This window comes from Erinaceus europaeus, chromosome 1 (genome assembly GCF_950295315.1).
Source record: "Erinaceus europaeus chromosome 1, mEriEur2.1, whole genome shotgun sequence".
Lineage (NCBI taxonomy): Eukaryota > Metazoa > Chordata > Mammalia > Eulipotyphla > Erinaceidae > Erinaceus > Erinaceus europaeus.
Genome location: NC_080162.1, coordinates 174,272,087 through 174,298,712, shown reverse-complemented (window position 1 = coordinate 174,298,712; position 26,626 = coordinate 174,272,087). Strand labels below are relative to the sequence as shown.

Genomic DNA, 26,626 nt, shown 5'->3' with positions numbered 1-26,626 from the left:
CTTCACCACTTGTTAAGTGACCCCTCTGCATGTGGGGAGCCCGGGGCTCAAACCGGGATCCTTCCACTGGTCCTTGCACTTCGTGCCACATGAACTTAACCCGCTGTACTACCGCCCGACTCCCAATTTTGTTTATTTTAAAATCTATCATGTCAGATACAAGAATAGCTGTTCTTGCCCTTTTTAGTGGGCCACTGGCATGTATGATAGTTTTCCATCCTTTTACTTTGAGTCTGTGTTTCTCTTGTTGAGTTAGGTGGGTTTCCTGTAGACAGCATATTGTTGGGTTGTGTTTTCTGATCCATCTTCCTACTCTATGTCTTTTAATAGGTGAATTCAGGCCACTGACATTTATTGATATCAAAGACTGAAGATATTTTAATGCCATTCTTGTAGAGCTTTATAGTGTTCTGATATATGCATATTTATGATGGTCTGTTTATAGGAGACCCTTCAGAACTTCTTTCAGGGCAGGCTTGGTGATAGTTGATTCTTTCAACTCTTGCTTGTCTGAGAAGGTTTGATGCCTCCATCTAGTCTGAATGACAGTCTAGCAGGATACAGTAGTCTTGGTTGAAAGCCTTTTCTCATTGAGCACTCGATAGATATCTTGCCATTCTCTTCTGGGCTGTAGTGTTTGTGTGGAGAAGTCTGCTGCTAATCTATGGGTTTTTCTATGTAGGTGACTCTTTGTTATTCTCTTGCAGCCTTCAGGATCCTTTCTTTATCCTTATTCCTTTCCATTCTAAATATGATGTGTCTTCGTGTCTTTAAGTCTGGGTTAATTCTGTTTGGGACCCACTCTGCTAAGCTGGGCAGCACTGCTAGGCCCTGTGAGTTTATAACAAGTCCCGTTTATAGTCTCTATGTTCTGAGGCAACTATTCACTATGTTCTCACCACACAGGTCCGCCGCTAGGAACATCAAGGTATAGATCTTCTCCTGAGTACCCTGGTTAGTTCTCTGTTTTCTGGTGTCAGCACAGAGCCTCCCCCTTGCTGCTCCAGCCTCTGAGGGCAGTACCAATGGAGACTCACAGTTGCATCTGGTGAGTCTTAGGGGAGTCTTCTCTTCCCTTCAGCCGCCATTTTGTTGGTGAAACAGACTGGAGATGGTGCCTCAACTGATAAACTACTCGACTGTTACCAGCCACTTAATCTCTCCCTAGGCTCCTCTCTGTTCAGGAGCTACACATATTTGCACTCACCAGTGATTTTGCAAGTTCCTGAAGTTATTCTAGTCCTGCCTTGTTGCAGTCCCAGATGATCTCCTTTGGTATTTCTCAAAAACCACGATACTATTAACTACAGTCTAAGTGACTGAAAATTGGGGATAATTTCTTCTGTGATGTTTTCAAGTCTTTACCCAGTTAATTCTTTAAAGTGTCCACACAGATAGCCTCCCTATCTTTGATTCAATGCAAGACATGCCCGCCGAAGAGCCTGAAATTCAGGAGATGCTAACTCTTGACTTGCCTTTTGGACAGTCTCTTCAGCAGCAGTATGGATACTGCTGGGAACTGAGTACCTGAAATCTTACATACTAGAAAATGCTGGATTCCTATGTGACAGCCCCCAGTGCTGACAAAGTGGTGGAGAGGGTGGATCATGATCCACCAACTTTTTTTTTTTTTTAATTGCCACCAGGGTTATCACTGGGACTCAGTGGCAGCACTAGGAATCCACTGTTCCCGGAGCTCCATGAGTAGTGGAGTGATGGCTCAGCAGTAACTAAAAGCAAATTGAGGGTGAAGTGTCTTACAGATGCCTATCATAAGATTAGAAATTGTACCTGTGTGTTAGCAACTGGACTGTAAACCATTAACCCAATAAAATTATTTTTAAAAAGTCATCTAGCAAAAATGGATGGAAGGAAAAGGGAGGAAGGAAGATCAGGAAACTTGTGATCTGAGTAGAATGAGGTACTTTTGAGTTCCAGTGAAAGCATGTGTGATGAATATGTACAGAAGCACAAATGGGATAAAAAGAGAAGGAAAAAAGAGCCCAGTATTGGACACATCTCTAGTTCTAGACTATGAAGTCCTTATGTCACCCTCTTTACTTTTGCATCTTAGTACTCGCAGTGCCTAGAATAGATGAAATAGAAGATTATACTAGATTAAGGTGGCCCCTAATGCAATAATTAATGTTGTCCTAAGAAGGAAGAAATTTGGATATAAAAGCCCAGAAAGGAAAACATCATGTAAGTACACAAAGACACCGGGGAAAGAACACTATGTAATGAAGGCGGAACATGGAAACTTTGCCACCAACCACCAGTAGCTAAGAAGATACAAAGAAGGGATTCCCAGGCAGTGTGGAGAGGAATATGGCAAACTGTGGCCTTGTATTTTGGATTCTTAGTCCTCAAACTGAAAACCAAGTTTTGTTGTTTCAAGCAATTCAGCTTGTCATCTCCAATCCCAGCCCTCCTGCCTTGGTTCAAGCCCTCAGCATTTCTTACTTAGATGCTCACTCCCAACACTTAGTGATCTCTGTTCACACCAATCCATTCACCATCCTGCCACCAAAGAGCAAAGAGAGCTGCCTAAAGTATAGCTGACCGCTGCTGCACTCCTTGCCTTCAGTCTTCCATGCTTTCCACCTCCTGATATAACTTGCTGCTTTAGACAAAGTCCACCTACTTTCTCCCGATAATAAACTGCCAACCCTTTCACTGGATCTTGCAACCTTCAGCTCTTCTAAGGAGACATGTCCTTCTTTTTTCTTTAAAGAGACCCCTCACAGAATGGGAGAAGATCTTCACATGCCATACATCAGACAAGAGTTTAATAACCAAAATATATAAAGAGCTTGTCAAACTCAACAACAAGAAAACAAATGACCCCATCCAAAAACAGGGAGAGGACATGGACAGAATATTTACCACAGAAGAGATCCAAAAGGCCAAGAAACATATGAAAAAATGCTCCAAGTCTCCATCTGCACTATTCCAGCCTTTCGGTTCATGATTAGTGAACAACTTGTTTGGCTTTATATGTTAACTCTCTTTTCAGCCACCAGGTTCCAGATGCTAGCATGATGTCAACCAGACTTCTCTGGACAGACAACCCCACCAATGTGTCCTAGAGCTCTGATTCCCCAGAACCCAGCTCCACTAGGGATTGAGAGAGGCAGGCTGGGAGTACGGATCAACCTGTCAACGCCCATGTTCAGCAGGGAAGCAATTACAGAAGCCAGACTGTCCACCTTCTGCATTCCACAGTGACCTAGGGCCCATACTCCCCGAGGGTTAAAGGACAGGAAAGCTATCAAAGGAGGGGGTGGGATGCAGAGTTCTGGTGGTGGGAATTGTATGGAGTTGTACTCCTCTTATCCTATGGTTTTGTCAATGTCTCCTTTTTATAAATAAAATAAAGTAAAATAAAAAAAATGCTCCAAGTCATTGATTGTCAGAGAAATATAAATAAAGACAACAGTGAGATATCACTTCACTCATGTGAGAATGTCATACATCAGAAAAAGTAGCAGCAACAAATGCTGGAGAGGCTGTGGAGACAAAGGAACCTTCTGCACTGCTGGTGGAAATGTCAATTGGTCCAACCCCTGTGGAGAGTAGTCTGGAGAACTCCCAGAAGGCTAGAAATGGACCTACCCTATGATCCTGCAATTCCTCTCTTGGGGATATATCCTAATGAACCAATCATATCCATACAAAAAGATTTGTGTATACCTATGTTCATAGCAGCACAATTCGTAATAGCCAAAACCTGGAAGCAACCCAGGTGTCCAACAACAGATGAGTGGCTGAGCAAGTTGTGATATATATACACAATGGAATACTACTCAGCTATTAAAAATGGTGATTTCACTGTTTTCAGCCAAGCTTGGATGGAACTTGAAAAAAATCATGTTAAGTGAAATAAGTCAGAAGCAAAAGGATGAATATGGTATTATCTCACTAAGAGGCAGAAGTTGAAAAACAAGATCAGAAGAGAAAGTACTAAGTTTAAGAGAAAGTACTGGAGATCAGAAGAGAAAGTACTGGAGTTGGTGTATTGCACCAAAGTAAAAGACTATGGGGTTGGGGGGGGGGGGTTCAGGTCCTGGAACAGGATGATAGAAGACCTAGTGGAGGTTATATTGTTATATAGAAAACTGAGAAATGTTATGCATGTACAGACTATTGTATTTACTGTTGACTATAAAATATTAATCCCCCAATAATATAAAAAAGGGAAAAAAAAAGAAAAACATACTAACAAGATAAAGAAAAATCTTACCTTCCATATTAGTTCGCCTTTTTAATTTTTTAAAGGGGAAAATATATGAAATAACATTTTTTGTATTAAGCATTAACTAACATGGTAGGGCCAGGCAGTGGCATATTTAGAGAGGCACACGTTATCCCCAGTCTCCAACTGCAGTGGGGGAAACTTTCTGAGCTGTGACACACTGCTTCAGGTGTCTCTCTCTCTCTCTCTTCTTCTCTATCTCCCCTTTCCTATCAATTTCTCCCTGCCTGTCTCTACCCAACAAAGAAAAAATAAATACAGGTATGTTTAAAAAAGATGAATACCAGTTGTCCCCAAGAAAATTTAGTAAGGCGAAAAGATGCTAGAAGAGGCAGCTTAGATATCTTATTTAGTCGGAACATTACTGCTGTCTACCCAATTTATTAGGGTACAGTTGAGTCCTAGAAGTTTCTCTGGGAGGACAGGTGGCGACATACCTGGTTTAGAGCATACATTACAGTGCGCAAGGACCAGGGTTCAAGCCCCTGGTCTCCACCTGCAAGGGGAAAGCTTCATGAGTGGTGAAGCAGGGCTGCAGGTGTCTCTCTGTCTCTTTTCTTCTCGATCTCCCCTACCCCTCTCAATTTCTCTCCGTCTCTATCTAATAATAAACATAAATGAAAATATTGTTTAAAAATAATAAATAAGCTTCTCTGGAAAATAAACTTAATATACCATCTTACACAGTCTTCAAAGAAAAAAACTATGGTTCAAAGGTCAGAGTGGGAATAATAAATTTCAGAATCTGAGACAATTTTTAAGCACAGGCAAAAGGAAATATGGTGTGACCCTCCCCCCTTCTTTATTATAGGCACATAAAAAGAGATACAACTTATGGTTCAAAATACCTTCAGTGGAAACATCCAAAAAGATCAGTGTTGATACAGATTTGCCCTTACAGGTCTATACTTAAGGATCCTATTCTCTGTGCTATGTTGTTTTTAATGTAACAAAACCCCAGTAGAGACAGGAAGTTTTGAGGCCCTCACACCAAAGTTGTCCTTATTAAGACCCTAAAAGCAAAGCAGCTGTGAAATTAAGGCAGGGGCTCTCAGCGGCAGTATGAGGGACATTTTAAGTCAGATAATTCTTTGGAGAAAGTTGTCCCTTAACCCCCCACCCCACATCATGTGCCGTCCACCAGGGAGCAGGAGCAGGAGCAGGATCTTTCCACACTCAGCTGTGACCAAAACTGCCTCAGGGGGTCAAATGCCCGCAGGGAGGCACTGAAATCCACTGGCCTAACGCAAAGGATCAGATGATACCTGCTGTTAGACTCAGAAAGAGGTTCAGTAGCCACAGGCCATGAAAACTTTATAATTAAGTTGTTTATTTGCCTGTGGTAAGTACAGTAAGACCTTAGGAAAAAAAAAAATGAGTAGAGTAACTGTACTCCAAGCAAACAGGGAACAAAAGAGCTGAGAAAATTTGACCTGCTCCGTTTGAGTGAACCTAAGAGACTAATCAGGCAGGGGCAGGGTCATTTAAGAAGAAAGGAAACAGGCTGGGAGGGAGGGAGGTAACATTAAGAAAGAAAAAAACCTTTAAGTCACATCAGCCAAGGGACCTCCTGGGACCCAGTTCTGAAAGGAGAGTCCCGAGTTAACTTTATACCCAAGAAAAGAGGTCACCCTCCCCAAACTTCACAGAAAGAGTAGAGGAGGAAGAAAAGATAGCAAAGGCAGAACACGTGAATTCTCTCTCTGTCTCTCGCAATTTGTTTATTATTAATGAAAAGAGAGGATGAGAGAGACTCAGAGCATCACTCTGGCACATGTGGTGCTAGAATCACACTCAGGACCTCATGCTTGAGAGTCTAATAGTCTCTCCACGACACCACCTCCTTTGTTGTCAAATCAATTATTTCCCAATGCTTTACTATCTCCACATACTCATAAATTAATCCTTAAATCCCTTTCATCTTTAAAAATGAGGGGGGAAATCTTCGATTACTTCAGAGCCCTCTGTGTCCCCAAGCACCAATTAAGTGCAAAACTATTCACTAGGACACTCCACAAAAGATACATGAAACTCAGGTATGGAAATTAGGGCCTCCACAAGAGGAAGTTAGTCACTTCCAGTCTTAAATTTTCTCTTTAGGGAATAAAGAGGTTCTATAGCGCTATAATTCTGCTCTGTTATTTTGAAAACCACAGATATGTTTGTTATTTAAGACCTTTTCAATCACAAAAAAAAAAAAACTCTCAAGAAAATGATAAATTCTTTCCTAAAAAGGAGTGAGAATAGCACAGTGGCGCTTAAAAAGGTTAAAACCCAGAATGAAATGAACTCTGAGCTAGAGAATTTCAGTTGGATCTTTCACTGTCTTAGAATTCCCAAATATGACATCATAAAGCTAAAATGCCAGCTTTTTATAAGATGGCTCCTATTTTCTGACACCACGAGAATTTTTGAAAATTAATGAATTTCTTTTAAAATCCAAGTTTGCATCTTGTTGTTCATTAGATAACTCTTAAGAAGAGTGATTCTATATGAATAACACTTGGGCACACTCTACTGTGTGTGAGCACCCACATTTGACTTTCTGGCGCTACATGGAGGCACCATGCAGAAATCCAGGGGAAGTTCCGTGAATAGTGAAGCAGTTCTGTAATGTCTCTCTCTTTCTCACTGTATTATGGTTTGCTTAAAATTAAAAAGGAAAACAAAGAGACAGTAGAATAATGCAGGTGTGTGGCCTAGGTTTAAAAAAATTAATAGTGGGGCTTGGCAGTGGGTCACCTGGTTGAGTGCACATATCATAATGTGCACTGAATGAGCCAGGTTCAAGGCCCTTGTCCCACCTGCAGGGGGGAAGCTTCAGGACTGTAAAGCAGAGTTGCAGGGGGTGTCTCTCTTCCTTTCTCCCTCTCTATCTCCCCATCCCCTTTCAATTTCTCTCTGTTCTATCAAAAGAAAAAAAAAATAAAGAACAGCTTTTAAAAAATATTTGTTGGGAAATCATCTTACAGATATTCAGTGTGGGAGATAGAATTCAATGCAAAACACCAGCTATTATCCTTTGAAACTACTGTACTGATTAGTAACTGAAAAGTGAAATTCAACATTCAGATCCAAGCAGCATATAAAGAATCAACAATCTCCACAGTAAAGCCCTTGACCAAAGAAAAGGTGATACCTGGAATAGTTAACTGCTTTATGAAAACTATTATAAGACCAAATAGTATGGTCTAAACAAACAAAATCACTGGCTTAAAAATTGAGAAGAGCTGCTGGGGAGATAGTTCAGTGAGTTGAGGGAATGCTTTGCAAATCTGAGACGGAATCCCAGCAACACTTATGGTTAAAGAGGTCCTGTGGTATATGAGAGAGAAGGGGGATGGTGGTGGGGGACAGTACCTAAAATAAATATTTAAAAAAGAGAGACTCCAAGAGATAGCTCATTTGGAAGAGTATGTGCCTTGCCATGCATAAGGCCTTGGGTTCAAGCCCAGGCACCACGTGGGAACATCATGGACAACAGGTAGGGAGGGATTGCCATGAGTATTTCAATGATACTGAGGTATATCTCTCTCTATCTCTTATCTCTTTCATATATACACAGAGAGAGAGACAGACAGACAAAGATGGCCCCACATATGTGAGTTCCTGAGTTTATGCCTCTGTATTGCATTCAAAAGACTTGGAAGATGAGTTCTAAGTCTCAATTCAAGCTAAAAAAAGCTTCTGATTTGGGAACTTCAGAACACATCTCTTTGCCTCAATGTTCACATCTGTAAAAAGCAAACCAAAGGGTGAACTTATACTTGCCAGTTTCATTTTGTTAATTCATCTACATGTTCATTCACCTATGCATCCAAAAAATACTTAAATGTACCATAGATGTCAAGTATTATTCCCGGTGACAGGGTAAAACCGGTAAACAAAAAGAAACTATTCTACATCAGTCTTTCAATCTATGGACTGTAAAATCCATTTAGCAGTATCAGACAAGCACTTAAAGAACTCATGAAATAGTCTGAAATCAGTGTAGTCACATAAGGTTAAGTTCTATTTCCTAAAATTCTTCTCCGATATTAATATCCGTAGTCATTAGGATCATGGGTCAAAAACTAGATGATATTTCCAAATGTGGGCTGGTCATACCAAAAGAGTTTAAAACTTCCTGATAAAGAGCTCCTTTTTGTTCTACACACTGGCCTTCAGCCTGTCACTCAAGGCTTCCCAGAACATTGTGCCCACAGATTATATCTTATGGCTTTTTTGTTTGTCCCATAAAGACATTTTGGATAAATATCAAAGAATATAATTTTCAGGTCAGTGCTCCAGCCTTTCAGTGTAGGATTCCTTTTAACATCTGTGCTTATTTTTACACTAGTTGATTGACTTAAGAAAACTGCAGGGGGTCGGACGGTAGTGCAGTGGGTTAAGCACATGTGGCGCAAAGTGCAAGGACTAGCATAATGATCCAGTTCAAGCCCCCCCCCAGCTTCCCACCTGCAGGGGGGGTCACTTCACAGGCGGTGAAGCAGGTCAGCAGGTGTCTATCTTTCTTTTTTTCTCTGTCCTCCTCTCTCCATTTCTCTCTGTCCTATCCAACGACAACGACATCAATAACAACAATAATAATTACAACAACAATAAAACAAGGGCAACAAAAAGGGAGGAAAAAGACTTAAAAAAAAAAAGAAAGAAAATTGCACAATAGCCAGGGCTGTGCATTACTGCACCTGGTTAAGGGCACATACTACTATACACAAGGGCCCATGCAAGGACCTGGGTTTAATCCTTGCTCCCCACCTGTGGAGGTGCTTCAGAAGTGATGAAGCAGATCTTCAGGTGTCTGTCTTCCTTTCTCCCTCTCTATTTCTCTCTGTCCTCCTGAATAAAATAGCTGCCAGGAACAGTAGATTTGTGCCATTACTGAGTCCCAGAGATAATCAGAGAGAGAGAGAGAGAGAGAGAAAATGCATAAAGGCCAAACGTTACTGTGAACTTTTAAATGGAATCATATTGCATCCATCCTAAGGACTCCTACAAAGAGTGCAAACACACAGAGGAAACAGAATTTGTCCTGCCTGTACCTGACACTTGATATTCAAACAAATGTGTAAGCTTCCTGAGACCTGAGGAGTTCCAAGCACAGAAACTGGTGATTACTATTCCATGCCCCCATTTTTATTGGATTATTTCAGAATCACTGTGTTCTTGCTAGATGTTGCCTATGGTGGTTTTTGTTTGTTTTAATGTTCTCTCCTCTCTCTCTCTCTCTCTCTCTTTTCCAATTAAAGCAGCAAAGAACTAATGAGTTGTTTATAAGTTGCTATTTTTCATTTGACTTTTTATGCTTTAGTTTTAATTCTTTTTTATTTTATTTATTTATTTATTTTTATAAAATGGAAGTACTGACAAGACCATAGAATAAGAGGGGGTACAATTTCACACAATTCCCACCACAAGAACTCTGTATCCAATTCCCCCACCCCACTTGATAGCTTTCCTATTCTTTAACTCTCTGGGAGTATGGGTCATTATGAGGTGCAGAAGGTGGAAGGTCTGGCTTCTGTAATTGCTTCCCCACTGAACATGGGCATTGGCAGGTCGATACATACTCCAAACCTGTCTCTCTCTTTCCCTAGTTGGGTAGGGATCTGGGGAGGTGAGGCTCCAGGACACATTGGTGGGGATTTAGTTTTAATTCTATGAGACCAAATTCCTACAGACTCATACTAGGAATCAGGAAGGTTATGGGATTTTTGTTATCATTTTATTGAAGGGGTAGTGGTTTTCACAGTATGATTGTTAGATCATTTTCCATCATCATGCACCCCAATACCATCTCTACACCCTTCCTTCCCATCTTTACCCAGAGTCCTTTGCTTTACCAGAATACACCACACCCAGTCCAAGTTTCACTTTGCGTTTCCATTTCTATCCTTGATTCTTAAGTTCCACCTATAGGTGAGAACATCCAGTATTTGTCCTTCTCATTTTGCTTACGTAGCATGATGTCTTCAAGTTCCCTCCAACATCAGGCAGAGGTGATGACCTCACCATTTTTAACAGCTGAGTCGTATTCCACTGTGTCAAGAAATTTGCCTAGGTCTAGCCAATCACAAAATGCTTTTGTTTAACAGAAAACATCCACAGACAATAAAAGTAAGGGAAGTGAAGTAGAGATATAAAAAGAGCAATGGAGAACTAAAACAGGTGGCATAAATACTCCTGAAAAAAACCCAAACCCTGGTACACAAATCTTTAAGATCTCCCTGAAGTAATGTAGCTCCAGTCTGAGTTTCTAGGCCTCAGGTTACTCAGGCTTTAGTAGGTCACCAAACTGTAAAGCTCTTGAAGTATTTCCTTTAAGACAGAGGATTTAAAAAATAGGATAGATGATCTCCCTAGGGGCCAGATACATGAAAGGGTTTATCTTATAAAAGATCCTAGGTGGGGGCTGGGTGGTGGTGCACCTTGTTGAGCATACGTTACAACGTGCAAGGAGCCGGGTTCGAGCCCCCAGTTCCCACCTACGGGGGGGGGGGGAGCTTTGAGAGTGGTGAAGCAGTGTTACAGGTGTCTGTCTGCCTCTCTCCCTCTTTATCTCCCCCTTCCCTCTCAATTTCTGGCTGTCTTTATCCAATAAATTTAAAAAGATAATAAAACAATTTTTAAAAAGATCCTAGGTAGATCACCAGAGACAGGGAAAGGAGAGAGCTTCCTGGCAACCGGATGTCTCCAAATAGATATTTATCTAGCTGCACTTTCTACCTCCAATTTTTTTAAACTTAATTTTTTAAATTATCTTTATTTATTGGATAGAGACAGACAGAAATCAAGAAGGAAGGGGGAGACAGGGAGAGAGACACCTGCAGCACTGCTTCACCACTCACAAAGCTTTCCTCCGCAGGTAAGGACCCGGGGCTCCAACCTGAGTCCTTGTGCACTGTAACATGTGTGCTCAGCCAGGTGCACCACCACCTGGCCCCTCTACCGCCAATCTCTAAAGACCAGTTCTGTCTGGTTATTTTCATTTTCCTTTCCTGGAAAACTAAACTACTCCCCTAAAATTGGCTTCTGATTGTAACCAATAAAGGAATGTTACTTTAGCAAGCTCCCTATTTTCAGCAAATAGACAACCTAAAAATCCTTATAACTGCATTTCTTGCTGTATTTTTTCCCCAAAGGTACCAAGTTTTAAAACTTGAACAAGAGGTGACCTGGTTCATTAATAATAAAAAAATTAACTTATACAAAAATTCTCTCACTTCTCAAGCAAGTTATAGAGAAGGTCATTTAAGGTGCCGCAAGCATTAGCTATAAAAGAAAAGCAATGGGGCGGAGGGCCCAGATAGTGGTGCACCTGGTTAAGCACACACTTTACCATGCACAAGGACTCAGGTTCAAGCCCGGCTCCCCACTTGCAGGGGAAGAAGCTTCATGATCAGTCAGGCAAGTACTGCAGGTGTTTCTCTGTTTCTCTCCCTCTCTGCCTCGCCCTTCCCTCTTAATTTATCTCTGCCCTATAAAATAAGTAAAAATAAATAAATAAGTAGAAGGTCAGTAGGAGTGGTGGATTCATCGTGCAGGTACTGAGCCCCAGTGATAACCCTGGTGGCAATAAAATAAATAAATAAATAAATAAATAAATAAAGGCCTCAATGACAGCCAGAGCTGTTTCTAGATTTGTATTTCCTGGCTCTGAAAAACTAAAGTCTCCTCTGATACAGCTTCTAAACATCAGAACAATCTCATAAAAGCACATGTGAAGGGAAGCCAGGTGATGGCGCACCTGGTAGACTGCACATGTTACAATGCACAAGGACCCTGGTTCAAGCCCCAGTCCCCACCTGCAGGGGAAAAGCTTTGTGAGTGGTGAAGCAGTACTGAAGGTGTCTCTCTTGTTTTTTTTCCCCCTACTTCCCCTTCCCTTTTGATTTCTGGCTGTCTCTATCCAATAAATAAAGATAATAAAACAAAATTTTTAAACAAAAGCACATATAAAGAAATGACTACTTCCTAAGGTGCACTGATTTGTTTTTCTTTGCTTAATACTCTTTGCCTAGGTAGTTTTACACATTGCAATCAGTATCAGAACAATATCCAAAACTTCCCCTAGCAGGACAGTGAATTTAGCCAGTGTTTCCGATCCTTGAGCTTCATTCTAGCAGAGATGAAATCAGGAGGGTCTTCAAAAATTATACAGGTGACCAGAAACAAAGGCCTTTTTATGCTCTATATTAACTCATTTAATTCAAAATGACTGGGGATTCCTATGATCACATAAATAGCACTTCCTTTAAAGTCTACATTTCTGTTGTAATATATTCTACATTATTTCAGGAGCCATCCATCTCTCTGCTTAGAATCTGACACAAAACTAACTACTTCCAATACAGCAACACTCTGGTACACCTTTACAACATTAATTTTTTTTCTTGCCTCCAGGGTTATGGCTGGAGTTCAGTGCCTGCACTATGAATTTACTGCTCCTGGAGGCCATTTTTCCCATTTGTTGTTGTTATTGGATAGGACAGAGAGAAATCTAGAGAGGAGGGACAGACAGAGAGGGGGAGAGAAAGATAGACACCTGCAAACCTGTTTCACCATCCCTGAAGCGACCCCCGTGCAAGTGGGGAGCTGTGGGCTCAAATACACCAACAGTTTTTAAGCCAGGAGAGGTTCAAATGTATTCAAGTTTTATTACCCCACCCCACCCCACTCCACCCACACAAATTAAATTTAGAAAATGTGTAGTTACCAAATTTCTGGAGCCTAGGTGATCCAGGTGGAGACAAATTTTCACTAGGAGACAAGTAGAGATAGTTTTTGTTCACTCCTGTATCAAAATCAAATGGGGACTGATAATCTTCATAAAACTCCATCTCACTACAGTCCATTCCAGGTAAACGTAGAAGGCATGGCTCTACAAACACCTGTTACTCTTGACCTGAGCGCCGTTCAGAACATGTTCCCTTCAGTCACTGCACCATGTAGTGCCGCCATAGACATCAAGCCCGGGATTGAAAGCACTAGTTTCCTGGCCCATGGGGTAGCATTTTCTTCTCAGAACCTTCACACCCTCCTGATGAGCAGGTCTGTTTAATAAATGACTTATCCGTAGCAACCTTACTCACCACCTGTGCTATTAATTTTGGTCAACAAGGAACAAGGAGGCAGGGGAGTAGAACTTCCTTCAGCAAATAAAGGAGGGCCAGGACCTGCCAACACCATCCAGATGGATAAACAGTCCAAGCAAATGCCAGGCATTGGCAGAATTACAAGAAACTACAATTTATTTATTTATTTCTTTAACCAGTCAGCTGACCACAATGATACCAGTGCAGACTTAATCTTCTAGGACAAGGAAGGATTACAGGTCAGTAATCCCCTGCAAAAGCCATCTGGGGATACTTTTTTTCTACCCTGGATTATAGCAGAGTTCTAAAAGCCATTCTTCCTGGTTAAATGGTCAGCTTTCTAAGTATAAATTGGTATAGAAATAAAGCTATATTCCCACTATTTTTTTTTTAATCTAAAGTAGTGACTGGTTTAGTGTAACAACAATAAAATGGTAGTCTGATTATCCTTTTCTGCAGTGATGGTGTTTTATTTGATTGTAGGTACTATAAAAAAGAAACACCATTCTGAAGGTAATGTTCTGGGTTTTCCTGCAACTCCTCTAAGGCCTTTCTCTGCATGTGCTACAATAAACCCATGTGCAAATGTACACAAAGAATATGTTTCCCTTTCAACAACATTCCCTACGGTGACTGAGCCCCACTTGGCTTGTAAAACAAAATTTCTAAATTGTCAGGTTTCCTTCCTTTGACCAGTCTCCTCACATACTTTTTTCTTTAAATTTCTTTGTTGGGGGATTAGCTATTTTTAATTAACATTAAACATTTTTTCCTGCCTCATGTTTACTGTCTCATTTTTGATAAGTTTTCAGTTTTAACAAAAGCAACAACCAAAGGACAGGAAGACAGGCCACCTGGTAAAACGAATGCCCTGCCATGTCCCCAGCCAGCCCAGGTCTGATGCCAGCAACACGGAGCTGTGCCATGGCACCAAGGGAAACTCTGGTGCTATTGTTGGTCTGCCACTGTTTCTGTCTCCCTCTTTCTCTACATCTGAACTTTTGAAAAATGGAAAAGTCAGCTTTGGAGTGGTGAGGTCCTGCATGCAAGAAACCCAGACAAATAAATAAATAAATAAAATTTTTAAAAAACCTGTATTTTTCTCTTAACAGATACAGCAATTGGGACAATTATAAATGCTGTTTATTCTATAGAACAAGTGGTTTTTTACTACTGGTCTATTTTCTTGAAATCCATGGGATCTCTTACCTTGAGGTGAGAGGCATATTATATCCCTGGACCAGAGTATGGTTAATGGGGTAGCTGGTCATCTCAACACTTTCAGCACTCAAAAGGTGGTAGGGAAAAAAAAAAAAAGGTCCATACTAGTGCTTCTTCCTAGAGTCACAAGTATAAATAAGAATAGAACTGGAGGCCAGGTGTTGGCGCACTGGGTTAAGCTCACTTGGCACAAAGCTCAAGGACGGGTGCAAAGATCCCAGTTCGAGGCCTTGATTCTTCACCTGCAGGGGGGTCGCTTCACAAGCTGTGAAGCAGGCCTGCAGATGTCTATCTTTCTCTCCCCCTCTCTGTCTTCCCCCATCTCTCTCGATTTCTCTCTGTCCTATCCAACAACAATAATAACAGTAACAAACAACACCAACAAAATGGAAAAAGTGGCCACCGGGAGCAGTGGATTCGTAGTGCAAGCACCAAGCCCCAGCAATAACCCTGGATGCAATAAATAAATAAATAAATAAACATAATAGAACTGAGTGTGTTCCTTTAAAATTCATTTTAAATTCCTGATCCCTAATGTGATGTCATTAAGAGGTGGGATCGGGGAGTTAGGCAGTAGCTCAGTGGGTTAAGCGCACATGGCACAAAGCACAAGAGGTAGGATCTTTGGAGGTAATCGAGTTCAGATGAGGTCATGAGGGTGGGGTCTCAACATGAGATCTGTAGCTTGTAGGAAGATCAAACCCCAGCTCTACCATACAAGAACACGGTCAGGCCACAGCAATCTGTCAACCTTGACAAGGGTTCTCAAACAAGAATCAAATCAACTGGACCTTGATCTTCAACTTTGCAACCTCTAGAACTGTGAGAAATAAGTGTCTGCTGTTGTAAACAGCAGTCTCTAATGTATTACAGCAGCCCTAACTAACTAAAACAGAAAATATTAATACGATCACACAAATCCAAGCAAGCCACAGCCACCTTCACAATACACACTGCCTCTCAGAAACCCCGTGTCCTTAACCTTTGGTGTTGACATTCACGCTATAACTTCTGTCTGAAACGACCCCTATTTCTGTTATTATTTTTGCTATATATTCTTGGCTATTATTTATTCTAATTAATAATTCTCTCTCCCTCCCTTATGACAATGTTTTTCCTCTGGATGCTATCCTCTAACTCTTTTATATTATCTTTATTTGTTTCTGTTCTTTTTTCTCTTTGCTGTTAATTTCTTTTAAGGTTCCTACTACCTATTCTAAAGCTAAAGCTAACTGCTTATACTGGTGGCCTCTGTCTTTCTGATGGTGAACATCACTGTATTTCTTAAGCTCAGCCACCATATTCTTTAACTCCATGAAATCTGTTTGGGCATGACTCATTTCTTCTCTGATCTTGTTAAGTTTCTCTTCTGTTGATGTGTACATTTTTATAAATATCATTAGGATCACTACTTTGAAATTTTCATTAAGAAGGTTAAACAGCTCTGCTGAATTTGTTTTCTTCAGGTTGATTTCACCCATCACTGCAGGTGATTTTTTTTCTCTTTTTCAATTATGTTTGGTCCTCTGTTAGGGTCTCTGGTTCAACAAGGCTGGAGTAACAGTCAGAGGCTTGTGGTCATAGATGCCTGGGTGAGGTTATAACACCAACAGTTCATGGTGGCTGTACATTCTCAGCAGTCACTAAGCTGCTGTGGTGGGAGCTCAAGTTTGGAAGAACGTGGGTCCTCAGTCCCAGAAACAGACAATATGTACATGTGACTTACAGGGAACAGAAACAGGCAGGCTATAGGGTAGCAAGGGAGCTGAGTGGGGGCCCCTTGCTGGCTGGGAGATTCGAAAGGCAACTGTTGGCTGTAGGAGTGCAAACTGTTGGAAGTCAAGTGTGGACTGGCAAACTCAAGGTCTTTTTGTCTGTCAAGAGTTAACTCACATGATAAATGTCTCTCAGCCCACAGCTGAATCTCCTGGCGGCTAGGGAGCTCTCCTCCCAGAATCCTCCTCCCCCAGGGTCTGTTACTATGGAGACTGGCACAGCATCCACCAGAGCTACTTTCAGTGAAGCTGCAGAGGTTGTTGGGATGGTGGCTGCTCAGACTCTCATCACCTTTAGAACCTCTGTTTTCCTGCCTCTGGTTAAAATGTCCAAGTATAGGATCATAACAGGCCTAAGTTTGGTACAGCTAGCTTCCCCAGCAGGCCCCAGGTTAAAGTTCCCCACCTTACAAGTTATCTACCTGATTGTAGCTTGTTGTCATTTGGTGAGATCTTTTTTTGTTATTATTGGTGGAGGATGTCTGTGTTATTACAACCCGGATGCTGACCTTTTTGTACCTATGGAAGACTATTCATCTGGTTTTTCATCTGCTTGAGAGCAGACTGCTCCATATATGGATGTAGCTTTGCTGTTCTTACTGAGGGAGGTAAGCACAGATCCTCCCTATTCAACCACCTTGGTACTACCTTATGCAGCAGTTTCCTTAAGAGGTTACTATCTAAATTTACTTTTTTTTTTTTACTCTATTTGATAAGCCAGAGAGAAACTGAGAGGGAAGGAAGATAGAGAAGGTGTCAGAGACACCTGCAGCACTGCTTCACTGCTTGTGAAGCTTTGACCCCACAGGTGGGGACCAGGGGCTTGAACCTCCATTCCTTATGCATAGTAATGTGAGCACTTAATTAGGTGTGAACCACCACCTGGCCCAAAATTCCCTATTCTGAGTCGCATAAATCTGCATCAGAATGACTGTTTCAATGTATTCTGGTTCATAAAAAGGTATCACCAAGAGCTATCTATGCATTTCACATTATATGCTTTTAACCCTTTTCTCTTCTTACATACACATACACACACACACACACACACACACACACACACACACACACACACACACCTACCTAGCCCAGTGATACTGTGGTAGACACCTGCTGTTTTGTCTATTTACTATTTAGCTGACAGCTGCTGCGAATTTCCTTTACAGATATCTGCCTCAGTTTGGCAACAGAACAGACTGCTTTTTGTCAGAAATGTTCGGTGTCCTTGTTCAGTAGGCTGACACCCCTGAGGTCACAGATTTAAAGCTAATAGGTTTTCCTCTCTCTCAACCAGCACTCCTTTGCTGAGCGTAGAGGGAAAATGACACCGTACTCTGTCAGAGCTCTTAACCTCTGTGTGCTTGGTTCTAACCCCACAGTGCACACCCCTTTCTCCCCACAACCAGGCACATTAGCACCCACCTGAGGCTGCCAGTGTGTCTGCGGATGTCTCAGTTGTAGTTGCTGAGGTCTGTTAAGACTGATAGTTGTAGATATTTGTTGTTTGGGGGTTGAGTCCAGACTGTCTGCCCTTACTCCATAGCCACACCCTGTTTTGTCCTTCAGGGATTTCATCTTCATTTCATTTCATGGTGGAGAGTCCACACAGTACCTACCTAGTTTCAAGTGTCGGCTTATACTTCAGACCTGGCCCTTGTGATATCTCATTCCTTTGTTTACAGGGACTGAATTTTAAAGGTTAACTCTGACCCAAATAGCACCAACTACAGGTCTTCCCTGGTGTTTACTCAATGAGTAATAGGAAGATAAAATTTTGCCTACGTGAGCTAATGGATGTCTATATGAGGGAGTGGGGGACTCTTACTGTCCTCCACCCCATCACCAGGCAAAAGCATCAGGGACAGTAGGAGAGATGAAGGAAGTTAAGGGAGGGAGCAGCATCTTAGTTCCTCAAACCAGTTACTCTGGAATTCCCAGTTATTCATTTTTTTCTGTTTTGTTTTGCTTTATTAAGGAGTACAATTTTGTGTCTATAGCCATGTTTGTGCATGTGTGTACACAACTCACTGAGCTCATCACTGTAATTTTTTTCAATACAATGAGTACTACAACATCTACTTTCCAGTCATTTCCTGCTTTCACCCAGCCAGGTTTCAGCCAAATTGAATCTTCCTATTCTTGGATACATCCCAACCTGCCCAAGACAATTTTCTCAAAGTAGGTTTACTTTTCCCTACATATTTTGCCTATTAAATCCCTCCCCCTACCTAAGCTACTCTTAATCAGTCACATAAAAATAGTACACAAGTGTGTTTATCTCTGTGCCATTTCAACTGGAAAACATAAACAATACAAATTCCCATTAAATATGGGCTAGTTAAATGCAAAGCAGAGGGTGTATATAATAGAAAATCATACAAACACCAGCATCATGGCCCAGAAAAGTGTACTGGGTATATTAAGTCATTCAAAAAACTTTCTGTAGCTGTATTTCAAGTACTGATTCATGAAAAACAAAGAAAGAGGAAGAAAACTGACCTGCAAGGGAGTCATTTCAAAGGCGGTGAAACAGGTTTGCAGGTGTCTATCTTTCTCTCTCCCTCTCTGTCTTCCCCTCCTCTCTCCATTTCTCTCTGCCCTATCCAACAATGATGACATCAATAACAACAACAATAATAACTACAATAGAACAAGGGCAACTAAAGGAAATAAATAAATATTTTTAAAAATCTTAAAATAAAAAAATTAATAAAATCTTTAAAAAGAAAAGAAAATTGACAAAAAGAGAAACCCATGTCATCCAAGGCCAAAAAAAGTGCTTATGTTCTTCAGTGTCAGCAGAGGGAGTCCACGAGCAGCTCAGAAGCTTAACAGCCCAGCTAGCAAAATCTATCGAAACAGTGTAAAAACGTATAAAAACATTAAGTTTCACCTGCTTATTAATATGTCACTCAGATGTGCCTGGGTAGGTGCTTCCTAATTTGGGGAAATATTTAAGAGATTCTCTGGCATAAATGCTCAACAGCACCTACACAATTTACTTGGAGGGGCCTGCCAGGGTAAGTAGACAGAGGGTATGATTATTCTACAAGACAGGTCAGCCATAGATTGTAAATACTATGGATATATCACCATAACAGAGCCATCAATCTGAAGGAGCTGAAGAGCTCTAACTTTAGCTAAGTAAAGGAAAACTGACTACCAACATAATTAAGAACAGGAATACAAACGTTCATATGTAATGGTCAGTTTTATCTGTCAGCTTGGCTTGGCTAAAAGGTATCTAGATATCTAGGCATTAAAATTTTTTCCTGGGGCCGGGCAGTGGTGCATTGTGTTAAGCGCACATAGTGAGAAGCACAAGGACCAGAGCAAGGATCCTGGTTCCAGCTCCCCCACCGCTTACCTGCAGGGGGGTTGCTTCACAAGTGGTGAAGCAGGTCTGCAGGAGTCTATCTTTCTCTTCCTGGCTCTGTCTTCCCCTCCTCTCTTGATCTCTCTCTGTCCTATCCAACAACAACAGCAGCAGCAACAACAACAATGGAAAAAAGATGGCATCTAGGATTCCTGGTGCAGGCACTGAGCCCCAGCAATAACCCTAATCCTAGTTACATCCATGAGGATGTTGCTGGGTGAGATAAACATCTGAAGTGGTGGGCTAAGGAAAGCAGACACTGTTGAAGGTCTGACTAGGATAAAAAGGTAGACAAGGAAGAATTCATTCCCTCCACTTTACGGTCTTCAAGCTAGGAAAATGGCCTTCTTCTGCCTTTGAACTTAGACTCAAATTCACATCATCAGCTGATTTGGGTCTCAGATCTTTAGACTCAGACTGAAATAAACAGAAACAAATCATCCCATCAGCTCTTCTGAGTTTCCAGTTTGCTGACTGCAGATCTTGGGGCATTTATGTCTGTCTGTTTTTGGCCAGAGTAGCACTCTGCTCTGTCTATAGATCTGTATTGAAAATCAAGCCTGGAAACACTCACATGTAATTCCTATGTGCTACCACTGCACTTCTCCCTGACTCCCAACTATAGATAGTAGGCAGTCAATTCCCTACAGTAAATCTCTTTATAGATATATACTTTTTGCCCTTTCCCTTGCTTCTGCATTGCATCTGCATGACTTCACCATTCCTGGTGGACTGTTCTGTAGTGATTTTGTTGTTGCTGTTTTCTTTTCTTTTCTTTTTTCCAGATATAGGGTGAAAGATCAATGTGACAGACAGGCAGAAAGAAATGGAGAGACACCACAACACTGCTTTACCATTTGTAAAGCTTCTCTTTTATACCATGCTCCCATGTGGTAGCCCAAGACTTAACTTGAGGCCTCATACATGGTAAAATTTGTGCCACTGGGTGATCTATCTCCCAGTCTTTACAATACACCTTACATATTAAATATATAAACATAAGCCCCCGGCTCGCCACCTGCAGGGGAGTCGCTTCATAGGCAGTGAAGCAGGTCTGCAGGTGTCTCTTTCTCTCCCCCTCTCTGTCTGCCCCTCCTCTCTCCATTTCTCTCTGTCCTATCTACCAACAACTACATCAACAACAACAATAATAACTACAACAATAAAAAACAAGGGCAACAAAAGGGAATAAATAAATAAATAAAAAGAAAAATATATAAACATACACAAGTGTGTACACTGACAAAGAACACAGAGGCACATATACATATACATATACATATACATATACATATACATATACATTAAGCTAGAGACAGGGGAACAGAAAAAGAGACAGAGAGTAAAGCATTAAAGTTTCCTTCCATGCAGTGGGTACTGGGCTCAAATCTGGGTCATGCACATAGCAAAGCAGCTTACCATGCAAATGAGCTATATCACCAGTCCAAAGTATTTATTTTTTAGGAAATATTTTTCAGCATATTCAAAAGCAAGAGTTACCTTTACAATAGCCATGAGATGACATTCTCTCTTACTCTATATCTCCAAGCCAATGTTTGTTTGTTTATTGGATGAACCTTTATTTATTTATTTATTGGATGATCCTTTAACTGAACCTGTCAAGAAATCTCAAGAATGTTTGAATTCTATATCACAAAGAGCCCAGACTTCAAAATGTGCCAAAAGATCTCACTGTTTCAGTAAATTCATCTCTTATCCATTCTTGCCACTGCTATTTCATTAGAATACCAGCAAATGAAAGATAGTTTGATATTTGCCATTAAACAGGTTGGTATTTGCCATTCATTTGAAAATAAGGATGTACAACATTTTTACATAATAAATGAGCCAGAGTTAGTCTTAATCATCCCTCCTCTCACTGTGGTTTTTCATGATTACAGACTCGGGTAAAAGTTATTTGACATGTGCTTCTCAAACTTTAACATACGCACACACCAGTTGGGCACCAGGCTAAACTACAGCTTCCGACTTAATGTCTGGAGTGGGGCCTGAGAGTCTGTCTTTTGGACTTGTGACAGATGACTTGTGAGGCTTGTGTCAGCAGCTACTAAATTTCCCTTAGGATGAAAGATTGAGCAAACACTAAATGATCATTCTACAGGGCCTCACCAATTTCTAAATACACTTTTTGTTGTTGTTGTTGTTGTTGTTAACAATGAAAGACATATTTTGTAGCCAAGAAGGCTTCAATTTTTTTGGTGTTTGTTTCTGTTTTCCTGCTATTCTGATAGTTCACATAGCAAGCAAGTTCAAACAAGAGACAAAGCTGGCTATATCACAATAGGGGGTACAACTAGCCGGGTCCTTTCAACAGGATAATTAAGAGTTTGAATTATAATAATATAAACAAAGACTGCAACAATGGTTGAGTAATAAGGGAAGAAAAGCAAGCCATTCTATCTAAGAGTATTAAGATGTACTTAAAAGCAGGATGGATAAGACTGTTGGAAGATGAAGAGCTTTCATCCAAGCTAAGTGTTTCCAATTTGCTGCGTTTAAAGAGAGCTCAGTAGGGGTGCATAAACATAACTCTCGGAACCCTAAAAGGAACAAATGAACTGATGGATCCAATTTCAATTTGAAAAAAACTTTCAGAATGTTCACACATCTATTCTCAGCAACTAGAGGCTCATGTGAAACACTTCCTTAAGGGAAAGAGAATTTCTAGTGAAAAGCAGGCACTGATCTAAAATTAATAGTGTCCATTAATTCCAGTCATCAGCAAGCTGCATCATACTAAATATGTTCAAATTCTCTCCCACCAAGTCAGACATTTAGGTAGTGGACCTGCTTTTAAGTAGGGTAAGTTAACTTGGTGTATTTACTGGACCAGTCATAAATAAATACACAGCAGAGTTACTGTTTAGAGTCTTTTTTTTAACATTTGGGGCTCTTGCTGCATGTTAGTGGAAAAGGACCTAAGTTTCAGGGGTTTGTATATACAGCTATCTTTAACAGGGACTTGTCATCAACTAAACTGTAAACCATACGGGCCCTGCCCAAAGGTGATTTGAAAAAAAAAAAAATAGAGTATCATGCCTAAATTAAAGCATGTTTTAAATTTTAATGAGAGAGAAAGATACAGAAAGAAAGACACAGAGAAAGAAAGGCCATGGTGGGTGGGTGGGGGGTGAAGCACACCTGATTAAATGCACATAATACAAGAAAGAAAGACCAGAGAGCACTGCTCTAGCTCGTAGTGGATCTGGGAATTGAACCTGGGATCTTGGAGCCTCAAGCATGAGCGTCTTCTACATAACCATTATGCCATCTCGCCAGGCCAGTGAAATCATTTCTATCTGAACCTGTGGCTGAGTAGAAAATGGCACTTTCATTTACAAATTTCACATGCTTTCTTCTTCTGTAAAAAATATTTTATTTACTTATTTATTGGATAAAACAGAGAGATATTGAAAGGGAAGGGGAGATAGGGAGAGAAAAAGAAATGCCTGCAGCACTGCTTCACCAGTGGAAAAACTTTCCCCACTGCAGGTGGGGACTGGGGGCTTGGCCAGGTCCTTGTGCATGGTAACATGTGTGTTTGACTAGGTATGCCACTGCTTGAGCCTCTCTTTTCTCCTTCTTAAAGACAGAACACCATTGTACAAGTAAACTCAAGAAGAGCCCATTATCTTGAAATCAAACTAATAGCTAGATATCTTCAAGACAGCATCCTGACTTTTTAAAAATAAACATCTGCTATAATAACAGCTGTATTTATTTACATAAATACTGAATTTTCAAACTCATGCTGACTTTTCCCAGTTCTATGAAATGCCAAAGAGGTAATTAGTGAAATCACCTGTAATTTTATTTATCCTGGTAAGCTTCCTTTTTGGTAAAAAAAAAAAAAAAGAAAATGGACAGGATAAATTAAGATACCATAGAAAGGAAACTGAAACACTACTTTCTGAAAAGTATCTAGAACTATGAAATCATACAATTATTGCCATTTATTTCTAAATAATTAAAAAAGAAACTGTATGTATAGTGTAATAATTTTATTTTATATGCAAAATCTGCTAACTAATCATAGATTTCCTCTCATTCATATGTAGATGACTGAACTATTCTTCCCAATCCCCCTTGCAGTTAGTTACATGCTACCCGGTGATTAGGTTCTAGCCAAAAGAAACTTAAATGCACATAACATGTCAAAGAAGAATTACATGCATATTTTTGATAGCCACAGCAACAAAATTTAGAGAAAGCCCACTGACAAAACTATTTCATCAAACACGAGAACCTTTTCAGGTAACTACTATTCATTTCTCTTTTTAGATGATCATATACCTCAAGATGAAAAATTTTGCAAACAAATAGTAGTGGTGACTACTCAATGATGTGGATTCAATTAATGCCACTGAGTTATATACTTAAAAATAGTAGAGGGTCGGGCGGTGGCACAGCAGGTTAAGTGCACATAGCGCAAAGCTCAAGGATTGGCACAGGGATCCCAGTTTGAGCCCCCAGCTCCCCCACCTGCAGGTGGGTCAATTAACAAGCAGTGAAGCAGGTGTGCAGGTGTCTTTCTCTCCCCCTCTCTGTCTTCCCCTCCTCTCTCCATTTCTCTCTGTCCTACCCAACAACAACGACATCAATAACAACAACAACAATAATCACAACAATGCTAAACACAAGGGCAACGAAAGGGGAAAAAATAGCCTCTAGGAGCAGTGGATTCGTGGTGCAGGCACCGAACCCCAGCAATAACACTGGAGGCAAAAAAAAAAAAAAGTAAAATATAGGCTGGTCAAACAGCTTACTTGGATAGTGCACTGCTTTGCCATGTGCAAGACCCAGGTTTAAGCCTGGACCTACCTCATTAAAGGTAGCTTCAGTGCTATGGTTTCGGTCACTCTCTGTCTACCTTTCAGTCTTCTCTCTCTATATATAGACAAAAACAAATGGCAAAAATAACAAAAATGTGTTCTATATTTTAACACAGTAAAAGAGATCTTAGAGTTTTCAGTTGAGTTAAAAGGACTCATGTAAGTTACAACAGGTAGACTACAGTAAGTTCAAAGTGGAACATTACAGAAAATATGGGGAGACGGTAACCATAATTAAAGGATACTTGTTCTTAAACACTGTGAATATTTATTTTAATAACTCTTTTATAAGTTATGTAGTCTCTCAGATAATACTTTTAACCCACCTGCATGTTAGCTATTGGGCTCAGGCAAAAACTACTAAAGTCATAGTCCCCATGGAATATACCTTAAATAGACTTCCTAGCTTCTTCCCACACAAAAACCCTTAGTTATATCTGCTCTATTCTTACTTTTAGGTTCCTGATTACTAAACAACTTGTCCTGATTTATGACTTAATGCTTTTCAGCCACCAAGTTGCAGATGCTACCTTGATACCATCCTAACTTCCCTAGGAAGATGACCTCACCAATGTGTCCTGGCACCCCACCTCTCCAGAGCCCTGCTCCACTAGGGAAAGATAGGAGCAGGCTGGGGGTATGGATCAACCTGGAAATGTCCATGCTCAGCAGAAAAGCAATTACAGAAGCCAGACCTTCTACCTTCTGCACCTCATAAAGAATTTTGGTCCATACTCTCAGAGGGATATAGGGAAACTTCCTATGGAGGAGATGGGATATGGAACTCTGGTGGTGGGAGTTGTGTGGAACTGTATCGCTCTTAACAATCTTGTTAATAATTATTAAATCACTAATAAAATAGAAATAATGTGGTCATTCAAAAAATACGTATCACCTACTCTACCTGTGGCCAGGTGTGTTGGCAGGGTGGCTGGCGGTACAGACATGACAATCAGGGCACTAAAATTAATCTGCCTGGACTAGGATTATTAATTATTATAAAGTGTCTGGAAAACCATGAGAGAAAGTTGGTTTACATACAGTCTCATGGGCCGATCTAAACTACAGTTGAGAAAATGATTCCATGGAGCTTCACTAAAACAAAGTAGATACCTGAGAAGCTCTATTGAAATCTCACCCAGGTTTTTAATTCAATCATAGAAAATTGAATATCTGCTTCCGAACTTAAGACATTGCAAATGTATGGGAAAAAAGTATGATTACCATTAAAAAAAACTGTCAGTCACCGGTGAGGATAATTACAAAACTACTGACAATTCTAACTTTGTTGTAATAGCAAACAAATAGTTCTCTGTTCAACATAGAGGCAGGACACTGGGTTCAAGGACTATACATGATTCCTAAGAGGGTTTTTAAACTTTTTTTCAGGTCAAAATTCAATGAAAACATCCTAGTAAGGTGACAGACTCATCACCGTCCAGAGATAAAATCGATTTTGATAGCCCTCATTCCTTTCTGTGGATTTCTAAAAAGGCAGACGTGCTCCTGCATCTCCATTAGGCAGTCTTCTAAACATTCGAGCCAGCACATTGATAATAACAGAAAGCAACGCCAAATTTACATTCTCCCTAAGAGGATTTGATTTAGAACGATAATCCTGGAGAACTCTGACTTCCGAATTTGAGAAGTAGATATCACCGTGGCAGAACTGCAGAAGGACACAGTGACACTGGGGGGGATGGGGGAACCTACGACAACAACAGTCTTTTTTTTTTCCTTTTAATGTAGTGTTGAGGAATATATCCACAACTCCACACGTGTGGTGTTGTGGAGTCACTTGCTTTGCCCTATTTATTATTCTATATTTTTATTTCATTTTTTTTTTTTTGAGTAACATAACAGCATCAAAGCACCAAAGTGTCCTCAGTGCTGTAGTATTCCTATTGTGGTGCATCAGAAACTCAAACCTGGGCTTTGCGCATGAAAAGCAGGTGGCCTCATAATGTGAGCTGTCTTGTCAGTGCTTCTGAGAGAGAGGGAACTCCAGCACCTGGAGGTTCCCCTGGTGCTGTCCATGGGGCTCCCTT

General features: G+C 40.6%; 1 protein-coding gene across 7 annotated transcripts in view; it reads right to left on the bottom strand.

The window, feature by feature from the left end:
* Positions 1 to 26,626, bottom strand: part of TPD52 (tumor protein D52) — a 229,497-nt gene that overhangs the window by 140,172 nt on the left and 62,699 nt on the right. The window contains exon 1 of one of the 7 annotated variants that reach the window (XR_009552033.1): positions 12,975 to 13,236. The exons of 1 other annotated variant lie outside the window; for it this stretch is intronic. Coding sequence is in view for 5 of the 6 variants with exons in the window: in XM_060199679.1 (XP_060055662.1) it covers positions 12,975 to 13,113 (139 nt within the window). In the remaining variant the exon portion in view is untranslated. Of the gene's footprint in view, positions 1 to 12,974; positions 13,237 to 26,626 lie in introns of those variants that run through there. 5 more of the 7 variants (XM_060199679.1, XM_007520154.3, XM_007520155.3 and 2 more) reach the window with 5 other exon arrangements.